The 20,124-nt window shown below is 44.2% G+C and overlaps 1 protein-coding gene across 1 annotated transcript in view; it reads right to left on the bottom strand.

Annotated features, from left to right (window-relative positions):
* Positions 1-20,124, bottom strand: part of BMP7 (bone morphogenetic protein 7) — a 117,111-nt gene that overhangs the window by 22,258 nt on the left and 74,729 nt on the right. Inside the window, exon 3 of the mRNA XM_030211999.1 lies at positions 2,608-2,756. Coding sequence (XP_030067859.1) covers positions 2,608-2,756 — 149 coding nt within the window. The remainder of the gene's footprint in view (positions 1-2,607; positions 2,757-20,124) is intronic.

The raw sequence follows: 20,124 nt of genomic DNA, 5'->3' as shown, positions 1-20,124 counted from the left end.
CCTCTCAATGGCCACTAACCTCTTCCTGAACAATGTTAGTACTATATGCCATGGGAGTCACCTGGAATCCCATCTTTTGGAAACACTTCCTGTTTAAAAATGGGGGCTATAAATCCCCAAATATAGCGCTGAATATTGGTGTATCTGGTCAAAAGAGAACCATGACCCCAGCACGCTTCCGATAGCACTAAGTATCGGTGTATCCAGTCAAAAAAGAACTGTGACCCCAGCACACCTCTAATATCACCTTATTTTAACCAGTAAATTTCTCGCTGGACATTGAATTCTCCAACCAAATATTAACTGTTAAGTTAATCCAAATTTTAAAAAACCAAAAAAAAAAAAATTTATCTTGATAACTCACAACCCCCCCTGTTTTCTAAGCTGCGATAGCGGCTGCCGTGCGCTAATGCCGACACAGCCCATTCACTTTGAATGGGTTGTGTTGGCATTGCCACGCGGCTTAGTAAACAGGGGGAAAGTTAGGTGAATTATTTGAAACTTAAACCCCTCTGCTTTTAAGTCACAGGCACACCAACTCTCCTTCCATTTTGCTCAAGTTCATCTTTTGTTTTTTAATTTATTTTTTCTCTCTATGGAAAATGTATACATATGGGATTGAAAAAAAAAAAACCTGAAGGAGTTAGAAACATCTCATTTTCATAAAACAGCTGCTATATAATAGCTTTTTACAATCAGGAACTGCGTGAGGTTTGCACAAAACTTGACTGGAATTTTCTAAGCTTGTACTTAATTTGCAGCCAAAGATCCATTAAACCCAGCAGTGACCAATCTAGATCACAAGTACACAGCAGGACCTCAAAAGGGCTGCTGTAGCCACTGCAAAGGTATTATTTAGCCAAAACAAATCTTTAGCCTTATACCTTCCTTGGCAATTAAATATCTTCAGCCAGTCCCCTCCCTCCCAAAAAATATTTTGATAATTGAACTCAACAATTATGATCACTCCAACACCATTCCTCCCAAAATGATTCAGTAAAATGCATAATTGAACATTATACATTCAAATGTTATAGGCAGCCAACTCTGGCATGCCTTACCAAGACCCATTCGAACAGTTAGTGACCATCTACCCTTCCGGAAGTTGCTAAAAACAAGCCTACCCAAATGACCAGACTTAACCTATGAACCCACTCCTACCTCTCCTACCCCTACATCCCCTGCCCATTTCACCTATCTCAACCTATTTCCTAACAACCACATCATACCTCTACTATTGATACAGCTGTGTTCTTTCTGTGATACTATCCAGCTTATAATCGAACGAGAAAAACGCCCAAGTTCCGACCTAAATCGGGAGATGGGCGTTTATCTCACAAAAACGAATAACGCGGTATAATCAAAAGCCGAATTTGGGACGCTTTCAACTGCACTCCGTCGCGGATGCGGACAAAGTTGACGGGGGCGTGTCGAAGGCGTGTCGAAGGCGGAACTGGGGCGTGGTTATCGGGCGAACAGAGATGGGCGCCCTTTCGCCGATAATGGAAGAAAAATATGCGATTTTAGCGAGAATTTAGGGCACTTTTCCTGGACGCTGTTTTTCCACGAATAAGGCCCCAAAAGTGCCCTAAATGACCAGATGACCACTGGAGGGAATCGGGGATGACCTCCCCTGACTTCCCCAGTGGTCACAAACCCCCTCCCAGCACAAAATATGACGTTTCACAACTTTTTATTTTCACCCTCAAATGTCATACCCACCTCCCTGGCAGCAGTATGCAGGTTACTGGAGCACTTATTAGGGGGTGCAGTGGACTTTAGGCAGGTGGACCCAGGCCCATCCCCCCTACCTGTTACAATTGTGCTGCTTAATGCGTTAGTCGTCCAACCCCCCCAAACCCACTGTACCCACATGTAGCTGCCCCCCCTTCACCCCTTAGGGCTATAGTAATGGTGTAGACTTGTGGGCAGTGGGTTTTGAGGGGGATTTGGGGGGCTCAACACACAAGGGAAGGGTGCTATGCAACTGGGAGCTCTTTTACCTTTTTGTTTTGTTTTGTAAAAGTGCCCCCTAGGGTGCCCGGTTGGTGTTCTGGCATGTGAGGGGGACTAGTGCACTACGAATCATGGCCCCTCCCACGAACAAATGCCTTAGATGTATTCGTTTTTGAGCTGGGCGCTTTCATTTTCCATTATCACTGAATAACAAAAATGCCCAGCTCACAAAGTAGCGAATAACATATGGGCGTCTATTTTTTTCGAAAATACGGTTGGCTCCGCCCCTTCACGGACCCGTTCTCGGAGATAAACGCCCATGGAGATAGGCGTTTTCGTTCGATTATGCCCCTCCACGTAATTCCATACTATGTAAGTCACACTGAGCCTGCTACTGAGCGGGAAAGAGCGGGGTATAAATGCAACAAATAAATAAATAAATATTAAATTTTGTTTGGTAGATATCTAAGTAATTGTCCTCTCACCCCACAGGTAGATATATACGCTGATGGTTCTTTGAGTCTGTGTGACTGTCATGACCAAATGTTTTGCTTTGACCACAGCTGCTCTTTGTGCACCCAAGGAGCTGCTGCCCTAGGTGGTTGCCTAGGCTGTCTAATGGTTACACCTGCCCTGGAGTTTGGAACTTACCATCTGTGCTCTCCATAGATAGCTGGAGGCCAAGATTGTGTTCAGGATTCACCACCCAATGGTTGCTGGTTGGTGTGATATCAAACACCAGCCAGCCTTCTTCTGCAGCCCAGATGGTACGAATGTCCAGCAGAAACAGATCAGAATCTCTGAAAAATAGAAGAAAATGAAATGTGGTGTTCCAAGTTATCACGCTCTTACATTCAACACTTTCCATAGCTCTGACAACTGAACTTGAGGTCAGATGAAGTTCTGTGATGGGTACAGTTTTGGAAGATAGGTTGATTCTGTCCCAGTTTTAGCCTCATAGCATGCATAGCAGTTCTGATTTTCCCACTCATCTCTCAAAGAAGTGCAACTTCATGCATGTAACGAGGGAAAAAACTAAAGCATAATGATACCATAGTCCTGGGGCTCTCCCCTGCAGTGGGTGATCCAAGTGACTTATTTGTTTGTTTGTTTGTTTGTTCATGCCATTTATACCCCACATTAGCCCAACATAGACTCAAATTCACTATGGCTTACAAACAAACAATAAAGTGAATAAAACATAATAATGTACAGAATATAACACAAATTACAATAACCTCAAGAAGCAAATTAATACATGTGCAGTAAGTAACTAGGAAGTTAGACTATCTCAAACACAAACAAATAATTAAGGATGGATAGTTGAGAGCATAATTAGGCAGGACTAAATGGAAAACGAGATTAAGAAAAGGGTGTGGGTAAAATTCAAATAGAGTTCTTTGTATTCAGAAAGGCCAGTCTGAAGAAATGTGTTTTTAGAAGACTTCTAAAAGTTAGGTAATCATCTGTAAACTTGATTGATTTAAGAAGAGAATTCCAACTTTTGGTGCCTTGATAGGAGAAATTAGCAGAGTGAACTGTTTTAAATATCACATTCTTACAGACAGGGAAATGTAAGATAAGATATTCTCTAGATGATGAAACAGCATTACGAGGGGGTAATTTAATAAGATTATTCATTTATGATGGGGCTTGACCAAACAGAATTTGGTGAATGAAAACACATTATTTGAAAGATATTCTATCTCTTATTGGTAACCAATATAGCTCATATAAAAGTTACTAAAATTCGTAGGATGGTGAGGGTTAGTTATAATTAGAAACTTAGTTTTATCCATATTAAGTTTTAGTTTGAAATTAGAAACCCATGATTCTATAAGTTTTATCCCTAGACTAATTATGTGAGTTATGTCAAGTAATTCCTTAGAGAATGGGATATAAATGGTGACATCATCAGCATATATGTATGTCGAAAGACCATCAGGTGAATTTTCAAAAGAGAAGGGCATCTTCCGACACAAATCAGGAGATGGGCGTCCTTCTCACAAGGTCGCCCAAATCAGCATAATTGAAAGCCGATTTTGGGCGCCCTCAACTGCTTTCCATCATGGGGACAACCAAAGTTCACGGGGGCGTGTCAGAAGTGTAGCGAAGGCTGTACTGGGGCGTGCTTAGGAGATGGGCGTCCTCGGCCGATAATGGAAAAAAGAAGGGCGTCCCTGACGAACACTTGACCGACTTTACTTGGTCCATTTTCTTTTTCATGACCAAGCATCAAAAAGGTGCCCGAAATGACCAGATGACCACCAGAGGGAGTCGGGGATCACCTCCCCTTACTCCCTCAATGGTCATTAACCCCCTCCCACCCTCAAAAAAATCTTTAAAAATACCTTTTTGCCAGCCTCTATGGCAGCCTCAAATGCCATACTCAGGTCCATCGCAGCAGTATGCAGGTACCTGGAGCAGTTTAGTGGGTGCAGTGTACTTCAGGCAGGTGGACCCAGGCCCATCCCCCCCACCTGTTACACTTGTGGTGGTAAATGTGAGCCCTCCAAAACCCACCAGAAATCCACTGTACCCACATGTAGGTGCCCCCTTCATCCCTAAGGGCTATGGTAGTGGTGTACAGGTGTGGGGGTTGGGGGGGTTGGGGGGCTCAGCACCCAAGGTAAGGGAGCTATGCACCTGGGACCTTTTACTGAAGTCCATGCAGTGCCCCCTAGGGTGCCCAGTTGGTGTCCTGGCATGTCACGGGGACCAGTGCACTACAAATGCTGGCTGCTCCCATGACCATTAAATGGCTTGGATTTGGTCGTTTTTGAGATGGGCGTCCTTGGTTTCTATTATCGCCGAAAACCGGGAATGACCATCTCAAAATGACCTAATGATGACCATCTCTAAGGTCAACCTAAATTTCATGATTTAGGCATCCCCGACCGTATTGGACGCCCATCTTGTTTCGATAATACGGGTTGCCCCGCCCCTTTACGGGGCCATCCTGCGAGGACGCCCTCATGAAAACTTGGCCGCCCCATTCGATTATGCCCCTCCACATTTTTCTAAAAGATGACCAAGAGGTATCATTATAATGTTAAGCAAGATGGGGGAAAGAGGGGAACCTTGAGGAATCCCACAGTCAGAAGACCAAGTGGAAGAAAGTACACCTGATTGTTTGACTTGATACGACCTAGATCTTAAAAAGCCAGAAAACCATTTCAGGCCAACTCCACTGATTCCATAATAGACAAGAATATTTAAAAGAATAATATGATCAACAGTATCAAAGGCATTGGACTTGATACGACCTAGATTTTAAGAAGTTTGAAAACCATTTCAGGACAACTCCACTGATTCCATAATAGACAAGAATATTTAAAAGAATAATATGATCAACAGTATCAAAGGCATTGGACAGATCAAATTGAAGTATCAATATTTTGTTGCCAAAACGTACTTCTCTCCTAAAATTAGCTAAGAAGCTGTTAAGCACAGTTTCTGTACTGTAAGAGGGCCTAAAACCAGATTGTGAACTATGTAGAATGGCATGAAGCTGGAGATACTCCGTAAGTTGGCGCATGACAAGTCCTCCCTTCCATGGGTTTCTATCTCTTTCTTTGGTGAGGACAATGCGATTACATAAATTTCCCTTGAAGGTTTGCACCTGCTTGGCTACAGATACAAATACTTTGCCTTTTCCAACCTCCACTTCCCTTTTTTATTCCCTGCAGGTAAAAATACACGTTCTAGGAAACATGCATAATTTTGATCATTGAACAAAGAGCATGTTTCAGCCTGAAAACTTGGCCTGGTTAACTGGTTAGTTATCTGGGCAAATTCCTTTGAAAACTGTCTTCATAATGCTTTCATTCTAACGTTTCAGAGGCAACAGAGAAAGCTACATATCATTTTTCTTCTTTCATCTGCAAAGCAGGGGCGTAGCCAGACACCCAATTTTGGGTGGGCCTGGGCCCAAGATGGGTGGGCAGAAGAACCTCGCCCTGTCCCACAGGTGATTTGGTCTCTCCATCTCTCGCCTGCATGCCATATGGTCTCTCAAACATCCCCCCTCTCCCGTATACCTTTTAAATAGCAGATTTTCACCAGCAGCGAGCAGCAACTAATACACACTGCTCATGTTGGCCCCACACCCTTCCCTCTGATGCAACTTCCTGTTTCCACCTAGGCAGAAATACATCAGAGGGAAGGCTGTAGGGCCCGTGCGAGCAGTATGTATGTCACTGCTCACTGCAGGCGAAGATCTGCTACTTACAGGGTATGCAAGAGGGACACTTGTTGGGAGTTTTCGGCTGGTGGGGCTTGGGGATCCCTGCCAGCCACATCATAGGTATGCTGCTACTGGGTGGGCCTGAACCCAAAGTGAGTGGGCCTGGGCCCATCCAAGCCCACCCTTGGCTACGCCACTGCTGCAAAGTAATACATCATTCTAGATTTATACTCTGGACACACCACCTGAAAAACCTCACCCTTAGGAGTGGTGGTAAATCTCACTTTTTAGAACTGTGCACCCTTGGTATCTCTGCCCATGTATGATCACACAGCTTTTCAACTGTGTGATTAATATGGTCCACTTTTAGGGGGTTGGAATTAAGAGCATCACCAATGTCAAAAGAAAAACCCAATCTAATGCCAAAAGGAAAACAATAGTTACCTTTGAAACAGACATACTCTTCAATATCAATGAATCCTTCAGTCAGACAGTATCACCAAATTCAATCTGTTTAAAGAAAACAATAAACCATTGTTCTTCACCCCCTCCCCCGCCCAACCCTAACAGTCAAGAGCCTAAAGTCCTATCTGACAATGAAGTGTTTAACTACACTACAAAATTCGCAAGTTGTTCTAACAACTGTTCAAGGCATGAATATTCTAGATTAGTTTTTTTTTTATCAAATAGAGCAGGTAGGAAGTATTATGTCTACCAATGCTGGTCTTGTTAAAACTGTTCTTCTCTGTTTTTATTATGTTGACATCCTGCAGGAAGAATATCATTTGCTAGAATCCAACTCCAGCATCTTGAGTTTAATCAGTAATATCCAGGTAAACATTTACACTGAAGACCTCCAAAAACACCCGCTGCACTGGGGTAGGGTCTTTCCATAAACTCTTCAATCTAGGTCCTGCCTGATATGTTGACAGGAAAAATCTAATGCACTTTTTACAAGCATTGAGATGATGATGTTGGTTTGATCTGCCAAATAATTTCTCCTTCCTACAGTCAGGTACAATGACAGTAAGCACAATACGGGTTTACCGAACGCTAATCTGGAGATACCGTTGGCCAAACTCGGGCACTCGTGGTACTTCCAGCCTCAGCATGCGCCATTTCCCGCACTGGGGAAAATAGGACTGTATTTTTTAGCATGGTGCTAACCGGTGGTAATCAAGCAGCGCGATGCAGTACCCAGTTAAGGCCAGGTTAGTGTGGGAGCCCTTACCGCCACCTCAATGGGTGGTGGCATGCACTCCCCCTCACATAGCCATGTGGTAATCTTACCACATATGGCCATGGCTATTTTCAGCCTTTTTTTTACCTGATGCGGTAAAATGGGCCACAGCATACGGCAAAAATGGGCCCCGCCCTAGGAGCTGAGAAATAAACACAAACCCCGTAAGCCAGCTCTTGAGTGGTCTTAAAAGAGAGATGTTTAAATTCGTTTTCCTTCAAATGGATTTTTGCCTAAACCTTCATGCTATACCTGAAAAATAGGTCTTGAGCAAGACTGACTGTGCATATCAAATGATCTCTATTGCTTAAACAAGGTGGAGGTAGGCTGAGACCTAGGGATTTTTGCCAATCACTTTGGATTAGCTCTGTTTGCAGTTCTCTGCAAAAGGTCTTTTTCAAGACCACATATTATTAATGCCTATTTGGCACATTTACTGTTGGGCAATTTCACTCTCCAGTTTAAACAGAAAGACTCCTGAGGCAGGCCCTTGGTCGAAACATGGTGCTGTTATCAAGTTTTTTTATCAATAAACATTGTTTCATTGAGAATTTGAGGTTTCCTTGATTTGTCCCCAGAGCGCCTGGTCTACTTCCCACTGTTCCTTTCTGCTTTTTGTTCTTTGTGGGATTTCAGTGTTCCTCCACCAAGGTGGATTTTCTCTGAGAACTAGAGAAGACAAATTGAAATCCCATTGATGCTCCTTGTGATCTTAGACAAATTACTTCACCCTCCATTTCCCCGGCTTCAAACTTAGAGGCTCTTTTACTAAAATGCACTAGAATCTGGGTTTAACGCGTGGTAAACTCAGATTTAACGCAGAACGTTGGGGGGATTTTTAAACTAAAATTTTAATCCAGGTATACCCTGGAGGAAAGGAGAAACAGGGGTGATATGATACAGACGTTCAAATATTTGAAAGATATTAAACCGGAAATGAACCTTTTCCGGAGATGGGAAGGCGGTAGAACTAGAGGACATGAAATGAGGTTGAAGGGGGGGCAGACTCAGGACTAATGTCAGGAAGTATTTTTTCACGGAGGGTGGTGGAGATGAAAACAGTAACAGAATTCAAAAGTGTGTGGGATAAACATAAAGGAATCCTGTTCAGAAGGAATGGATCCTCAGAAGCTTAGCGGAGATTGGGGGGGCAGCATTCGGAGGCGGGGCTAGTGGTTGGGAAGCGGGGCTAGTGCTGAGCAGACTTCTATGGTCTGTGCCCTGAAAATGGCAGATACAAATCAAGGTCAGGTAAACATATAAAGTAGCACATATGAGTTTATCTTGTTGGGCAGACTGGATGAACCATACAGGTCTTTTTCTGCCATCACTTACTATGTTAGGTCATGTTCTAATGTTGGCATTAGCACTTAGTAACTTGAGTTAATGCAGGAGTACTTACTGCCGCTAACTGCCCCCGTATTAATTCTGCATTAGCCAATTAGCGCACGTGAATTATAACACACTAGCTGGTTAACACTTCCACACCCACTCTTCACCCCCTCCCAAAAATATTTCTCAAAAAAATCAGTAATACGCAGGTTCACACACACAAATAGGCACGTACTGCGAAACGCTTTGACATATTTCTGTGATAGCTTGCTGCGCACCCTAACTACAAATTTAGGGGTCCTTTTACTAAGGTGCGCTGAAAAATGGGCTGTGCGAGATTTTGGTGCGAGTGAATCCATTTTTCAGCGCACCTGTATAAAAGGCTTTTTTTATTTTTGCCGAAAATGGACATGTGGGAAAATAAAAATTGGTGCGCGTCCATTTTGGGTCTGAGACCTTACTGCCACCCATTGACTTAGTGGTAAGGTCTCACGCATTAACCATGCGGCAATCGTCTATGCGCATAGAATGACGATTACCTCCCAGTTTATGCCACACACCGGAAAATAAAAATTATTTTCTGGCGCACGTAGCGGACGCACATAAAAAAATGAAATTACCACCCAGGCCACGCGGTAGCCAGGCCATAACTCCAAACTGATGCACGTTGAGTTTGCGTAGGTGCCCACACGGCTTAGTAAAAGGGCCCCATAGGGGCCAATGTTCAGACCATGGTTGGCAGCCCGGCTAACTCCAGCGGTCAGTGGTGAACCTGTATATTCAATGCTGGGCAGTTTTTGGTGAATTTTTTGTCTGGTTTCAACTTAACTAGCCAAGTCAATATTCGGCGCTGGTCAGTTAAGTTTATAGTGGCCAATGAAAGGTCGGCTATTTGGGCAGCTTGATTTGGCCACCAAACTTAGCCAGCAACGCATTGAATATTTGCGGCTAACCGGCTATATTGTACAATATGACTGGTTAGCCAATATCCACTGACCGTGATTATTCAAGGGGAGATAGCCGGCTATCCCCCGCTGAATATTCACAGATAGCCAGTTAAGTCCTATTTAACTGGTCAGGAGCCATTCCTGGCCAGTTTAAATAGTGCCAAATATCAGCTGGTACGGGCTTAATTCCCTCTAGTAAAAGGGCCCCTTAGATTGTGAGACCTCCCAGACACAGGAAAATACCTACTGTACCCAAATATAACACTTTGAGCTACCTGTAAAAAGATACAAGCTAAGTCCTATATACTGCTAGTAAATTCAGTTCTGCACTGGCATCCCACTAGAACAGGAAAACAAATGTTCCTTAAAATTCATGTAACTTAACAGTGCGTTACCTGACAGCACAGCACCCATAATTCAAATGAAGAAAACAAACGGGACTCCCAGAGATCTCAGCTGTTTATGGGCTTTCATCCAGTATTTACTCTGAGCACCATAATTCAGAGACCCTGGTGTCCGGCAGCTCAGCACGCCAGCTGAACCAGGCTTAGGTCATTCCATCCGAATTCAACAAGGAATATAGCAAATGGTAGGAAGAAAACACCCAGAGCAATGTTTGCAAAAGCGTTCAGTCACAGAGGTGGACTGGGAAGACCCTTTTGAGCAGGGCTGACGGAATGCAGTAAGCAGAGTATGCAGGGTAGGAGGGTGCCAACATTTGGGGGCACCTGGCTTTAGCCCTCCCCAGTTGCCCTGCTCTTTTTCACTGCTGCTGCTCTGCCTTTAGTCACCGTGTGCTCCTTTGCGTCACAAATTTAACTACTTCTGGTGTTGTGAAACCAGAAGTAGTTAATCTGTGGCTCGGAGCATGCATTGCCGGTGCTGGCACGCCAGACCCATTTGAGTAGAGGCAGAGCTGTAGGTGGGAGCTGATCCAGGGGACAGGTGAGAGAATGGAGTTGGAGCTGGAGCTGAAAAAGGAGGAGGGTGGGAGAAGAGAGAAAGGAGATGCTGGGCTGGACTGGGGGTGGGCGGGGGGGGGGGGGGACTGATAGTTTGCAGGGGGGCTCCAGAGACCCTAGCACCAGCCCTGCTTTTGAGCAAACGGCCCGGTAAACCTCTCAACTGTAGAGGCTTAGCATATGAGTTCTCATGGATAAATAGCATGACATTAACAAGATTTGCAAAGTCTTACATCTTAATATGGCCATTTTCTTATTCTGAAGGAGTCCAGCCCTAATGCATGCTTAGCACAAAGGAAAACACTGCAAAAGCACATGAAAGTGTTTTGTGATAATTTACCGTTTTCTCCATATTTATTTTTTAGAGAGGGCATGTCATGGGCAGGGAATGGGTGTAGAAGTGTTATTCAGGTGGCACTTTATAATTAGTGCATGGTACCTGAATAATGCAGAATTAACACAGAAAGTATTTAGCGCCTCCCGATAAATGCTCCCACTTTAATTATTTGCAGTTGCCACACGCTAATGACAACATTAGCAAATTTTTAAAATTATTTATTTAAAAACTTTTATTCCACTTGATTCATAGTTCTCAGCGGATTACATAATTACATACATAATATAAAAACAAGCTAGATGTCACCAAATGACATCACAAAATAAATTTTAAAAACAATCACAGTCCCAGAGCAGCTGTTCATTATCCCATCTGTAGCCTTGCATATCTTGAGCTCTGTTTTAAACTCTTTAAACTCTGTAATATTTCTGATTCGAAGCTGAGTGTGGAGGAGTGGCCTAGTGGTTAGGGTGGTGGACTTTGGTCCTGGGGAACTGAAGAACTGAGTTTGATTCCCAGCACAGGCAGCTCTTTGTGACTCTGGGCAAGTCACTTAACCCTCCATTGCCCGCCGCATTGCACCTGCCATGAGTGGGAAATCGCGGGGTACAAATGTAACAAAAAAAAAACTTATTCCAGTAAACTGGACCAGCAGTATAAAATATCTTACTTCTGTACTCATCAGATCATATGACATGATGAGAAGGAATATCAAGTAATTTCTAAGTTGCTGATCTCAACTATTGATTCGCCTAGTAAATGTAGAGCCTCGCTGCCAATACCTCTGAGACTTGTTGTGTGAGAATCTTAAAAATCAAATGCAAAAAAAATTATTTTACTGATGTGTTAAGTATGGGTTTACCTGCAGATTCTATATAGGTCACCAAAATCTGGGCACGGATCCCTGATCGGCATACAAACTAATTAGTTAATGAGCCCATTAACAATCAGTAATTGTGTTAATTGGCATTCATTTGTGTTCATGTGTGGATATGCCCTGCGTCCTATTCTATAACATACACACCTAAATTTTATAGTGTGAAACTCAAAGGGGGCGTGGCCACGGGCGGAGCATGGCCAGATCAAGGAGTGTTCCCAGAAGTTTGGCACGATAATATGGAATATTATCAATTGCATGTCCTACTGCCATAAATTGGGTGTCCTTCTAATAGTTAGACTGCAACTCACACCATAGGGAACTTTCTGTTCCTTTTTCAGTTGAGAAAGAAAAAATGGTTGTTGTTATGATTGGGGTCAGAACCCCTCTCAAACTTACCTCTTTCCTGGGGGGTCAGCTTCTTAGCTGGCTTCTGTTTCTTTTCTCTGCCCTTTCTGAGCTGGCTCTGTCTCTCTGTGCTGGCAGCTTCCAGCAGCATGGGGTTAATTGTTTTACTTTACTACAGCTGTGTGGGTGGACTGAGTTAGCTCTACCTCTCTTTGGGTGTACTGGCTTCAAGTGCTTCACGGTGTTGCATTGGTGTGGGTTGGGCCTCTCTGGGTCAGTGCGCTTTTGCCTAGGTCTAGGGAGTGTGACATCATCAGGGAGGGCCTTGATAAGGAAGTGGTGTTGTTTCCTTCAGAGCCTTTGCAACAGTGGTGTTTGCTTTAGGTAGGGTGGTGCAGTGTGCACTTCTAACTTTGTGTCTAGTTTCCCTGCTTGCTTTTGCTAAGGGCCAGGTTAGTGTTAGTGCAGTGTGCACTGGTGACTGTGTGCTTAGCTTTCCTGCTTTTCCCTTGTGGTTCCCCTGCTTTTCCCTCTTGGTTTGGAAGCATCGCTGTGCGTAGGGCTTTGAAAGCACTTCAGTTTGCTGTTAGAAGTACTTCTGGGTTTGGTGCTGTTAGAGGCACTTCAGTTCGCTGTGAGAAGTACGTCAGTAGCTTGGTGCTTAGTGGAACCTGGGTTAGGTTAGTGCGGTGGTGCACTGCTGTAGCGTGGGGGCTTAGGAAGCTCCTTTGCTAGCGTGTGTTTGCTTTCCTGCTTTTTCCTTGTGCCTTCCCTGTCTTCCCTTTTAGTGCTAGGAGCTCTTTTGGTTGTTTGGTGCATAGGAGCACCTTAGTTAGTTTAGAGTTGTAGAGCACTGCTTGTAGCTTGGTGCTTAGTAGCACCTGTGTTAGCTTTGTGTTTAGTCCCCTGCTCTGTTAGTTTAGGGCTTAGGAAGTCCCTTTCTTGAGCAGGGCTTAGGAGCTCCTGTTTATTATAGGGCTTAGGAAGTCCTTTTGTCAGTTTTCTGTTAGGAACACTCCTGCTGGTTTAGGGCTTGGGAGCACGTAGATCAGTTTAGGTTTAGGAGTACTTCTGTTTCCTATCCTGGTCCCTGTGTCATCCGGTATCCAGTAAGTCCTGCCGGCTACTCGAATCCAGGAGCTCAACTCCTGGGGGGCTTAGTAGCTAAGTGCAGGTGAAGCTGTTTGGACCAGTCCAGTGTGCTCCAGTCCAGTGTTCCAGTCCGGGGAATTCCAGTCCAGTGTTCCAGTCCGGTGTCCTCCAGTCCGGGGGATTTCAGTCCGTGTGTTCCGGTTGCTGGGCGGTGCCTGCAGTCCCTGCCAGTGCCGGTGTGCTTGCCCAGCATTGGTTGGTGGGTTTTGCCTGCTGCTGTTACTCCTCGTCAGCAGCCCAAGGGCTCACGTTTGCTCCAGAGCCCGGCCCCGCGGGCTCTGAACCTGAGAACCTGACAGTTGTGGTGCAAATCTTCATTGGATCACCCTTCAAAATTTTTTTAAACTGTAAATATAGTAGTGCTTTTCTCTTTAGCAAAAATATTTTCTGGTGCAATAAAATAGATATCATAAACGTGCATAGTAGCTCCGCACTTATCTTAAAGAATGGCAGCAATTTCAATTCACAGGAGAACCTCCTCCGACATGGCCAGGTTTCGCAGAACTTCCTCAGGGAAGAGGCTCTCGTTACATAGCTTGCTCACCCCTGTCTAAGAAGCGTGGTCATTATAATAACTAATGAAGAAGTAATGTTTGGGACACTCTATATAGTATAAATAAATTGGGTGTCAGCAGTTACATTAGGTTTGGCAGGCGTAAATGCTAGCATCCAAAGCTAGGCGCGAGATCCGCGCTAAGCTATTATTCTGTTAACTGTGTGCCCTTTGCAGAATATTATCTAAGCACAGATCTTCCCGGTACCTGATTTGGGGAACTATTTATAGAATTCCCCCTTAGCCTGCGGAAAAATCCTGCATTAAAATGCACTAAACCCATTTTTAATGCATTTTTGTAAAAGGGCCCCTATATTTATGATTTGTATTTGATAGACAGATATTTCCATTTATTAATTGTAAGGTTTGTAGTGTTGCTTGTCTCCGTGAGCTGCACATTGAAGACAACAATCTATAAAATTATAACACATAAATTAATATCGACCCTGACATAACAAAACCCATGTGTTGAACAGTGGGCAGAACTTGCTGTGCCTTTTCTTCCCAGGATAAGGCTGGTTATTGTACAAACGCTAAAGCATTGACAGAAGGGCATCTCAGGGACTCTCCAGGAAGTGCTACCCATTCCAGCTATTCTATTCATCAGGCCCAGCCACGGCCTGCAAAAGTTTTCCTTGTAGAAGTTTCCAGCTTTAAGTTGAAGGTAAATGTTGAATTCACTTCTATCATTCGCCATGCTCACTCTTTTGCAGACTCACCACAGTTAGGAAAAACAGAGCTCTGTCCTTCATAATCCTTTTTTTCACCTTTCACCATAGAGAACTCTGGTACTTGGTCAAGCTTATAGGGTTTGTTATTGTAGGAACGAGGTGTGTCAGTAATTCTGGGTATGCTCCTCTTTCATCACCATTTTCTGTGGCCTCAGAAGGCTTGAGAGAGAAGTCATGTGACTGAGATGTAAAGTGGTGTCATATTTTTCCAGCTGGAGCATCTGGTACTTGGACTTCTCTCAGTGCAAAGTGCAGGCTTTCTCGGGATTAGGCACATTTGGCTTCAGCTCAAATGTCTTTTGCTTCATGCAAACCATTTTCTTTTGACTTACTTTATGACCCTAAAGATTTCTTTCTAAGCTCAATGTCATGTAGATGAATGTTGACATTAAGCTTGCAGGCCTAAGATCCATGTTCAGAATAATTTCATGTTGAGAATGTTCAGAGCTAGTTACCGAGGTGATACACATGATACAGATCAAAAAGAGACAGAAGCGGAATTTCAATAGCAAAAGGCCTGGATAGGATTAATGAGGTGTAATGTAAATCCAAGCTGAATATACATCACTCTGGGGATAGATCCCTATCGGTGCAGCCAAGCCATATGGGACAATTCAGCAGGTGGAGGAATGGTAAGGAAAGCTTAAGTCTGATGCATAACGTGGAACTTCCCCAAATGATTTCATGCAAAGAGAATGCATATATGACAATAAATTATGGACAACCTCATTCAATAAACTATATTATACAATTTCTTGTCTCAAATTGTTTCTTAAAAAAGGGTAGGCTGGTATTATCGATTCAGAATTTTCAATTTAGAAATTGAAAATGTGTTATATTTCAACTGACCTTGAGAGAAAGGTTTTTACTTTTGGCGATACTTTCTGAAACTATGTTTGGGAAGCGATTACACTTTATAAACAATCCCCTTGATTCTATAAATGGCGCGCGAAGATAGGCATGCGATTATAGAATAGAGTCCCTTGCACCATTATAAAGCGTGCACAATATGCTTTCTATATATAAGATGCTTAGCTGAGATACTCTAACATGGCTGCATTGGGTAAACTAGATCTCAGATACAGTTTTATTTGGAATTGAAAAAAAGCGTTTGTTGTGGAACTCTTGAGTTTGGTGCCCCCCCCCCCCCCCCCCCCTCTGCATTCTGACTGCTCCTTTGTTCATGCTGTTTACCTGTGGAGATACTTCCACTTTTATCTTAGTCAAGAAAGATGAAAATTACATTCCGAGCCCCTAGTTTTCCACAATTCTGCATCCATTGAAATGGATGCAACATTTGCGTTAATCTATAGAATCTTGACCTTGTTATGAGCCCACAACTGCCTCCCTTGGTTTGCATGTGGTTGCTGCCTCCTTCTCCTCTTTTTACTCCAGTTGCCTATGGAGGCTGGACCTCCACCTGCCAAATGTGAGCACTGCTTCCTCTGATGGCTTTAAAGACCTCCCCAGCTGAACAGTACGGGTGGTGCCCGATCTGTTGTCCTCAGTAAGACCACACTATGCATTTTGCAGGCTTTCATTCTACCAGCTCGCTTCACTCATACATCTTAGCAAGGTAGTGCTAGGATAGGCACCAGATAGAGGTGGCCACGCGGGGCCATGGTTCTATCAACATTTTACTCCACAAAGCATCAGCAGCTAGGGAACTGAAGGGAGGTGTGGTTTGAGTCAGAACTCAAACTGTTTGCCCTCAAGTAAAAACGTGTTCTGCTCTCCTACAGCATGTAGAAGGTGGAGAAAGGAAGAATGTCAAACAGAGGAAGGATGTAGATTGGAGAGTGCAATGAGAAGGAAGAGTATAGGGAGGAGTATGCATTAGAGAGAGGGTGAAGGGTAGAAGCTGCTTGAGAGAGAGTGTTGTGAGAAGAAACTAGCTTGGTGTATCTTCTTGAAATACTGTTTGCAAGCATAGCTGCCAAGGTGCTTAATATAAACTGTCAGCAGAATTTTAGCATCTCAACATCTATAAGGCCATTAATGCCATACTAAAGATGAATGGTATGGGATTCTTTAGGCTTCAATTAATCTATAATGACAGGAAAATAACACAGATGCTCATGTCTGAAAGCCTCTTAGGATTTGTCAGAAAGCACGGTATGTGAATAACTGCTTGTAATAAGTTTAATAGCTCCTTGTGCAATTTCTTGCAAGTACAAAATATAAATTATCCCAATGAACACGTTGTGGTCTGTCTGTATTAATTAGATAGAATGCCCTTACCAATTGAAAACAGCAATTACAATGTCTGGGCATGCCAAAATTAGCATATTTGTATGCATTTCTTTCCCCAGAAAGACTAAAGTAGTTCTTCCTAAAAGCTAAAATCTGGCATCCTCCCATTTCCCATTACATGCTAACCGTGTCAGCAATAACACATGAAAGATGGACAAAACCTCAAAGATTCACAAATCGGGTCAGACTGAATGTCCACCTGAGCCAGTATCCTGTCTCCAACAAGCAGCACATGCTCAAAGGATATGCCTATCTGCTGTCGCACCCTTCCAGTATCTGGCAGTCACGGTCTGGTTGCAGAAGGGAAGGCTTGGTTTTATACAGTTCCATTCAATTGAATTAACATGCCAAGAGAGATCTCTATCACCATTTGGCTCTTTAATTTTTGACATGATCTTAACAGAAAGCCAAAGAGTAGGGGTGGACCAAGAAATCTTCACAACCGAATGTAATGCACAAAAAGGTTTATTCAGCACCAAATGTGTAGTAGACCCGACACTGGGCTTTGTTTCGACAGGACTAGCTCATCTGCTTCAGGGGTCATATAATTTGTGAAGCAGATCTTTCACCATGCCTGACAACCTTGGTGTGGGAAGGGCCAATACCATCTTTGTCCAAACAGCACCATTAGCTACAAAATAGACATTTATTCCACATTTCAGAAGGAGGATGAATGTCTATGCTCAACAAGTACATAAGTACATAAGTAATGCCATACTGGGAAAAGACCAAGGGTCCATCAAGCCCAGTATCCTGTCCATGACAGCAGCCAATCCAGGCCAAGGGCACCTGGCAAGCTTCCCAAACGTACAAACATTCTATACAAGATGGACACCCTGAGAACCTGGGGAGCTGAGTTCAATATCCACTGCAGCTCCTTATGACTCTGGACAAGCCACTTAACTCTCCATTGCCCCAGTTACAAAATAAGCACCTGTATATCATACATAAACCGTTTTGATTGTAACCACAGAAACACTGTATATCAAATACCATTCCCTTTAATCCCCCAGTGGATGACGTCCCCCTCCCACCCCCTAAGAAGTGAAACTGAAAGGGGATACCAGGCTCTATGACAGCTACAGATATTATGAGCATATCTAACAAAGCTGCAAGCAAGTTCCAGGAGTACCCTAGTGGGTGCTGCTTCAAAATGGCTGCCAAGACCTCAAGCGGTGGCCTTGCGAGACTTCAACAGAAGTCTTGTGAGGTCACTGCTTGAAGTCTCGGCAGCCATTTTGAAGCAGCGCCAGCAGGGAGCAGGTCAGTGGCAGCACCGGGCAGGAAAGAGAGGGGGGGTCTTTCCTTCCTCAAACAGGCCACTAGACCACCAGGGCATGATAAGGTATGTGAGGGGAGGGGAGGGGATGTGGATGGAGTCATGTGGGTGGAGGGAGGGAGTAAGGAAGCTGATAAAAAAAAGGTGGGTGGAGGGAGGCTGGAAAAAAGATTGAGGAGGGGGGATGTACATGGAGAGGGGGAGGAGGAAGGGAGGGAAAAGACAGAAATACATAGAAGGGGATGGCGAGAAGAGGAGAGGGGGATATGCTGCTCATAGAAATGTACCGTATTTTTCAGACTATAAGACGCACTTTTTTCCCCCCAAATTTGGGAGGAAAATGGGGGGTGCGTCTTATAGTTCGGGATCGCCCTCCCTAGGGTTACCTCCCCTCCCCCGGCCCTGTCACGACCTCTCCCCTTACTCACGCGATCTTCCCTGGTGGTCTAGTGACGTTGGGGCAGGAAAGAGCCCCCTCTTTCCTGCCCAGCACGCTGCTCTGCATCCTCCTGTATGCTGCCTGTGACGGTCTTGGCGAGATTCAAAATGGTCGCCGAGAATTGAAGTCTCGCGAGGCCACTTCAATTCTCAGCGGCCATTTTGAATCTTGCCGAGACCGTCACAGGCAGCATACAGGAGGATGCAGAGCAGCGCGCTGGGCAGGAAAGAGGGGGCTCTTTCCTGCCCCGACGTCACTAGACCACCAGGGAAGATCGCGTGAGTAAGGGGAGAGGTCGTGACAGGGCCGGGGGGGAGGGGAGGTAACCCTAGGGAGGGAGGGATTCGGACAAGACGCACCGGAGCACCTAGGTTTTAGAGGAGGGAAAAAGTGCGTCTTATAGTCCGAATTTTTTTTTTCTATTTCCCTCCTTTAAAACCTAGGTGCGTCTTATGGTCCGGTGCGTCTTATAGTCCGAAAAAATACGTTACATCTTTTCATTTTACATGTAGCAGAGTATGGATGAAAATGCATTTGTTACTTTAACAGTATTTTCACTGTTTGTAGAATCTGGGGGGTGGGTCAAGGTTTGATGACTGTGCAGCGCAGGACCGTGGAGGGGTTGGGGTTGGGGTATGGTGGGGATGTGGTAGGGCAGGGCTGAATTTTATTTTGTGTCCTCTTTTTTATCATTCCTATTTTATCTTTCCCACCTTAGTAATTCCCTTATCTCTTATTTGTCCTGTTTGTCTGTCCTAATTAGATTGTAAGCTTTGTCGAGCAGGGACTGTTTCTTCATGTTCAAGTGTACAGCATTGCGTATATCTAGTAGCGCTATAGAAATGATAAGTAGTAGTAGTAAAAGTCTTTGGGATTCCGGAATCTTGCTACTCTTTGGGATTGTGCACAGAATCTTGCTACTCTTTGGGATTATGCACGGAATCTTGCTACTCTTTGTCCTTATCCCTCATTTGTCCCTGTTTGTCCTAATTAGATTGTAAGCTCTGTTGAGCAGGGACTGTCTCTTCATGTTCAAGTGTACAGTGCTGCATACGTCTTGTAGCGCTATAGAAATGATAAGTAGTAGTAGTAGTAGTTTTTTGTCGCAGCAAATATGGTAACCCTAACCTCATTCCTTGGTTTTCTTCGAGGAACTTGGAAGATTCCAGCTCCATAGTGGCTAATGTCATCTTGCCCTTAGTACTTGTTCTGGGTCAGAAGTTCCTGATGCAATACTGGTCAGGGGTTACATCAGCTTAAGTGGGTCACAGTTTCTTGCTGAGGAGCAAATTCAGGCACCATACAGTGCATTCAACTGGTGACATGTCCATGATATGCCCATGTTTACAGCCCACTTTCAGAAATGCGTTATGTGAGTTGCGCACCTGCCTTCCCCCCCCCCCCCCCCCCCCCCCCCAGATATTCAAAATTATTTCACTGGCCAGGAACGGTTCCTGGCTAGTTAAATAGTGTTTAAGCACCTAACCACGGATATTCAGTACCTAACCGGCTACATTGAGCAGTCAAAATAG

Source organism: Microcaecilia unicolor, chromosome 8 (genome assembly GCF_901765095.1).
Source record: "Microcaecilia unicolor chromosome 8, aMicUni1.1, whole genome shotgun sequence".
NCBI lineage: Eukaryota > Metazoa > Chordata > Amphibia > Gymnophiona > Siphonopidae > Microcaecilia > Microcaecilia unicolor.
The sequence above is the reverse complement of the archived record's forward strand: the minus strand, read 5'-3'. Positions and strand labels throughout refer to the sequence as shown.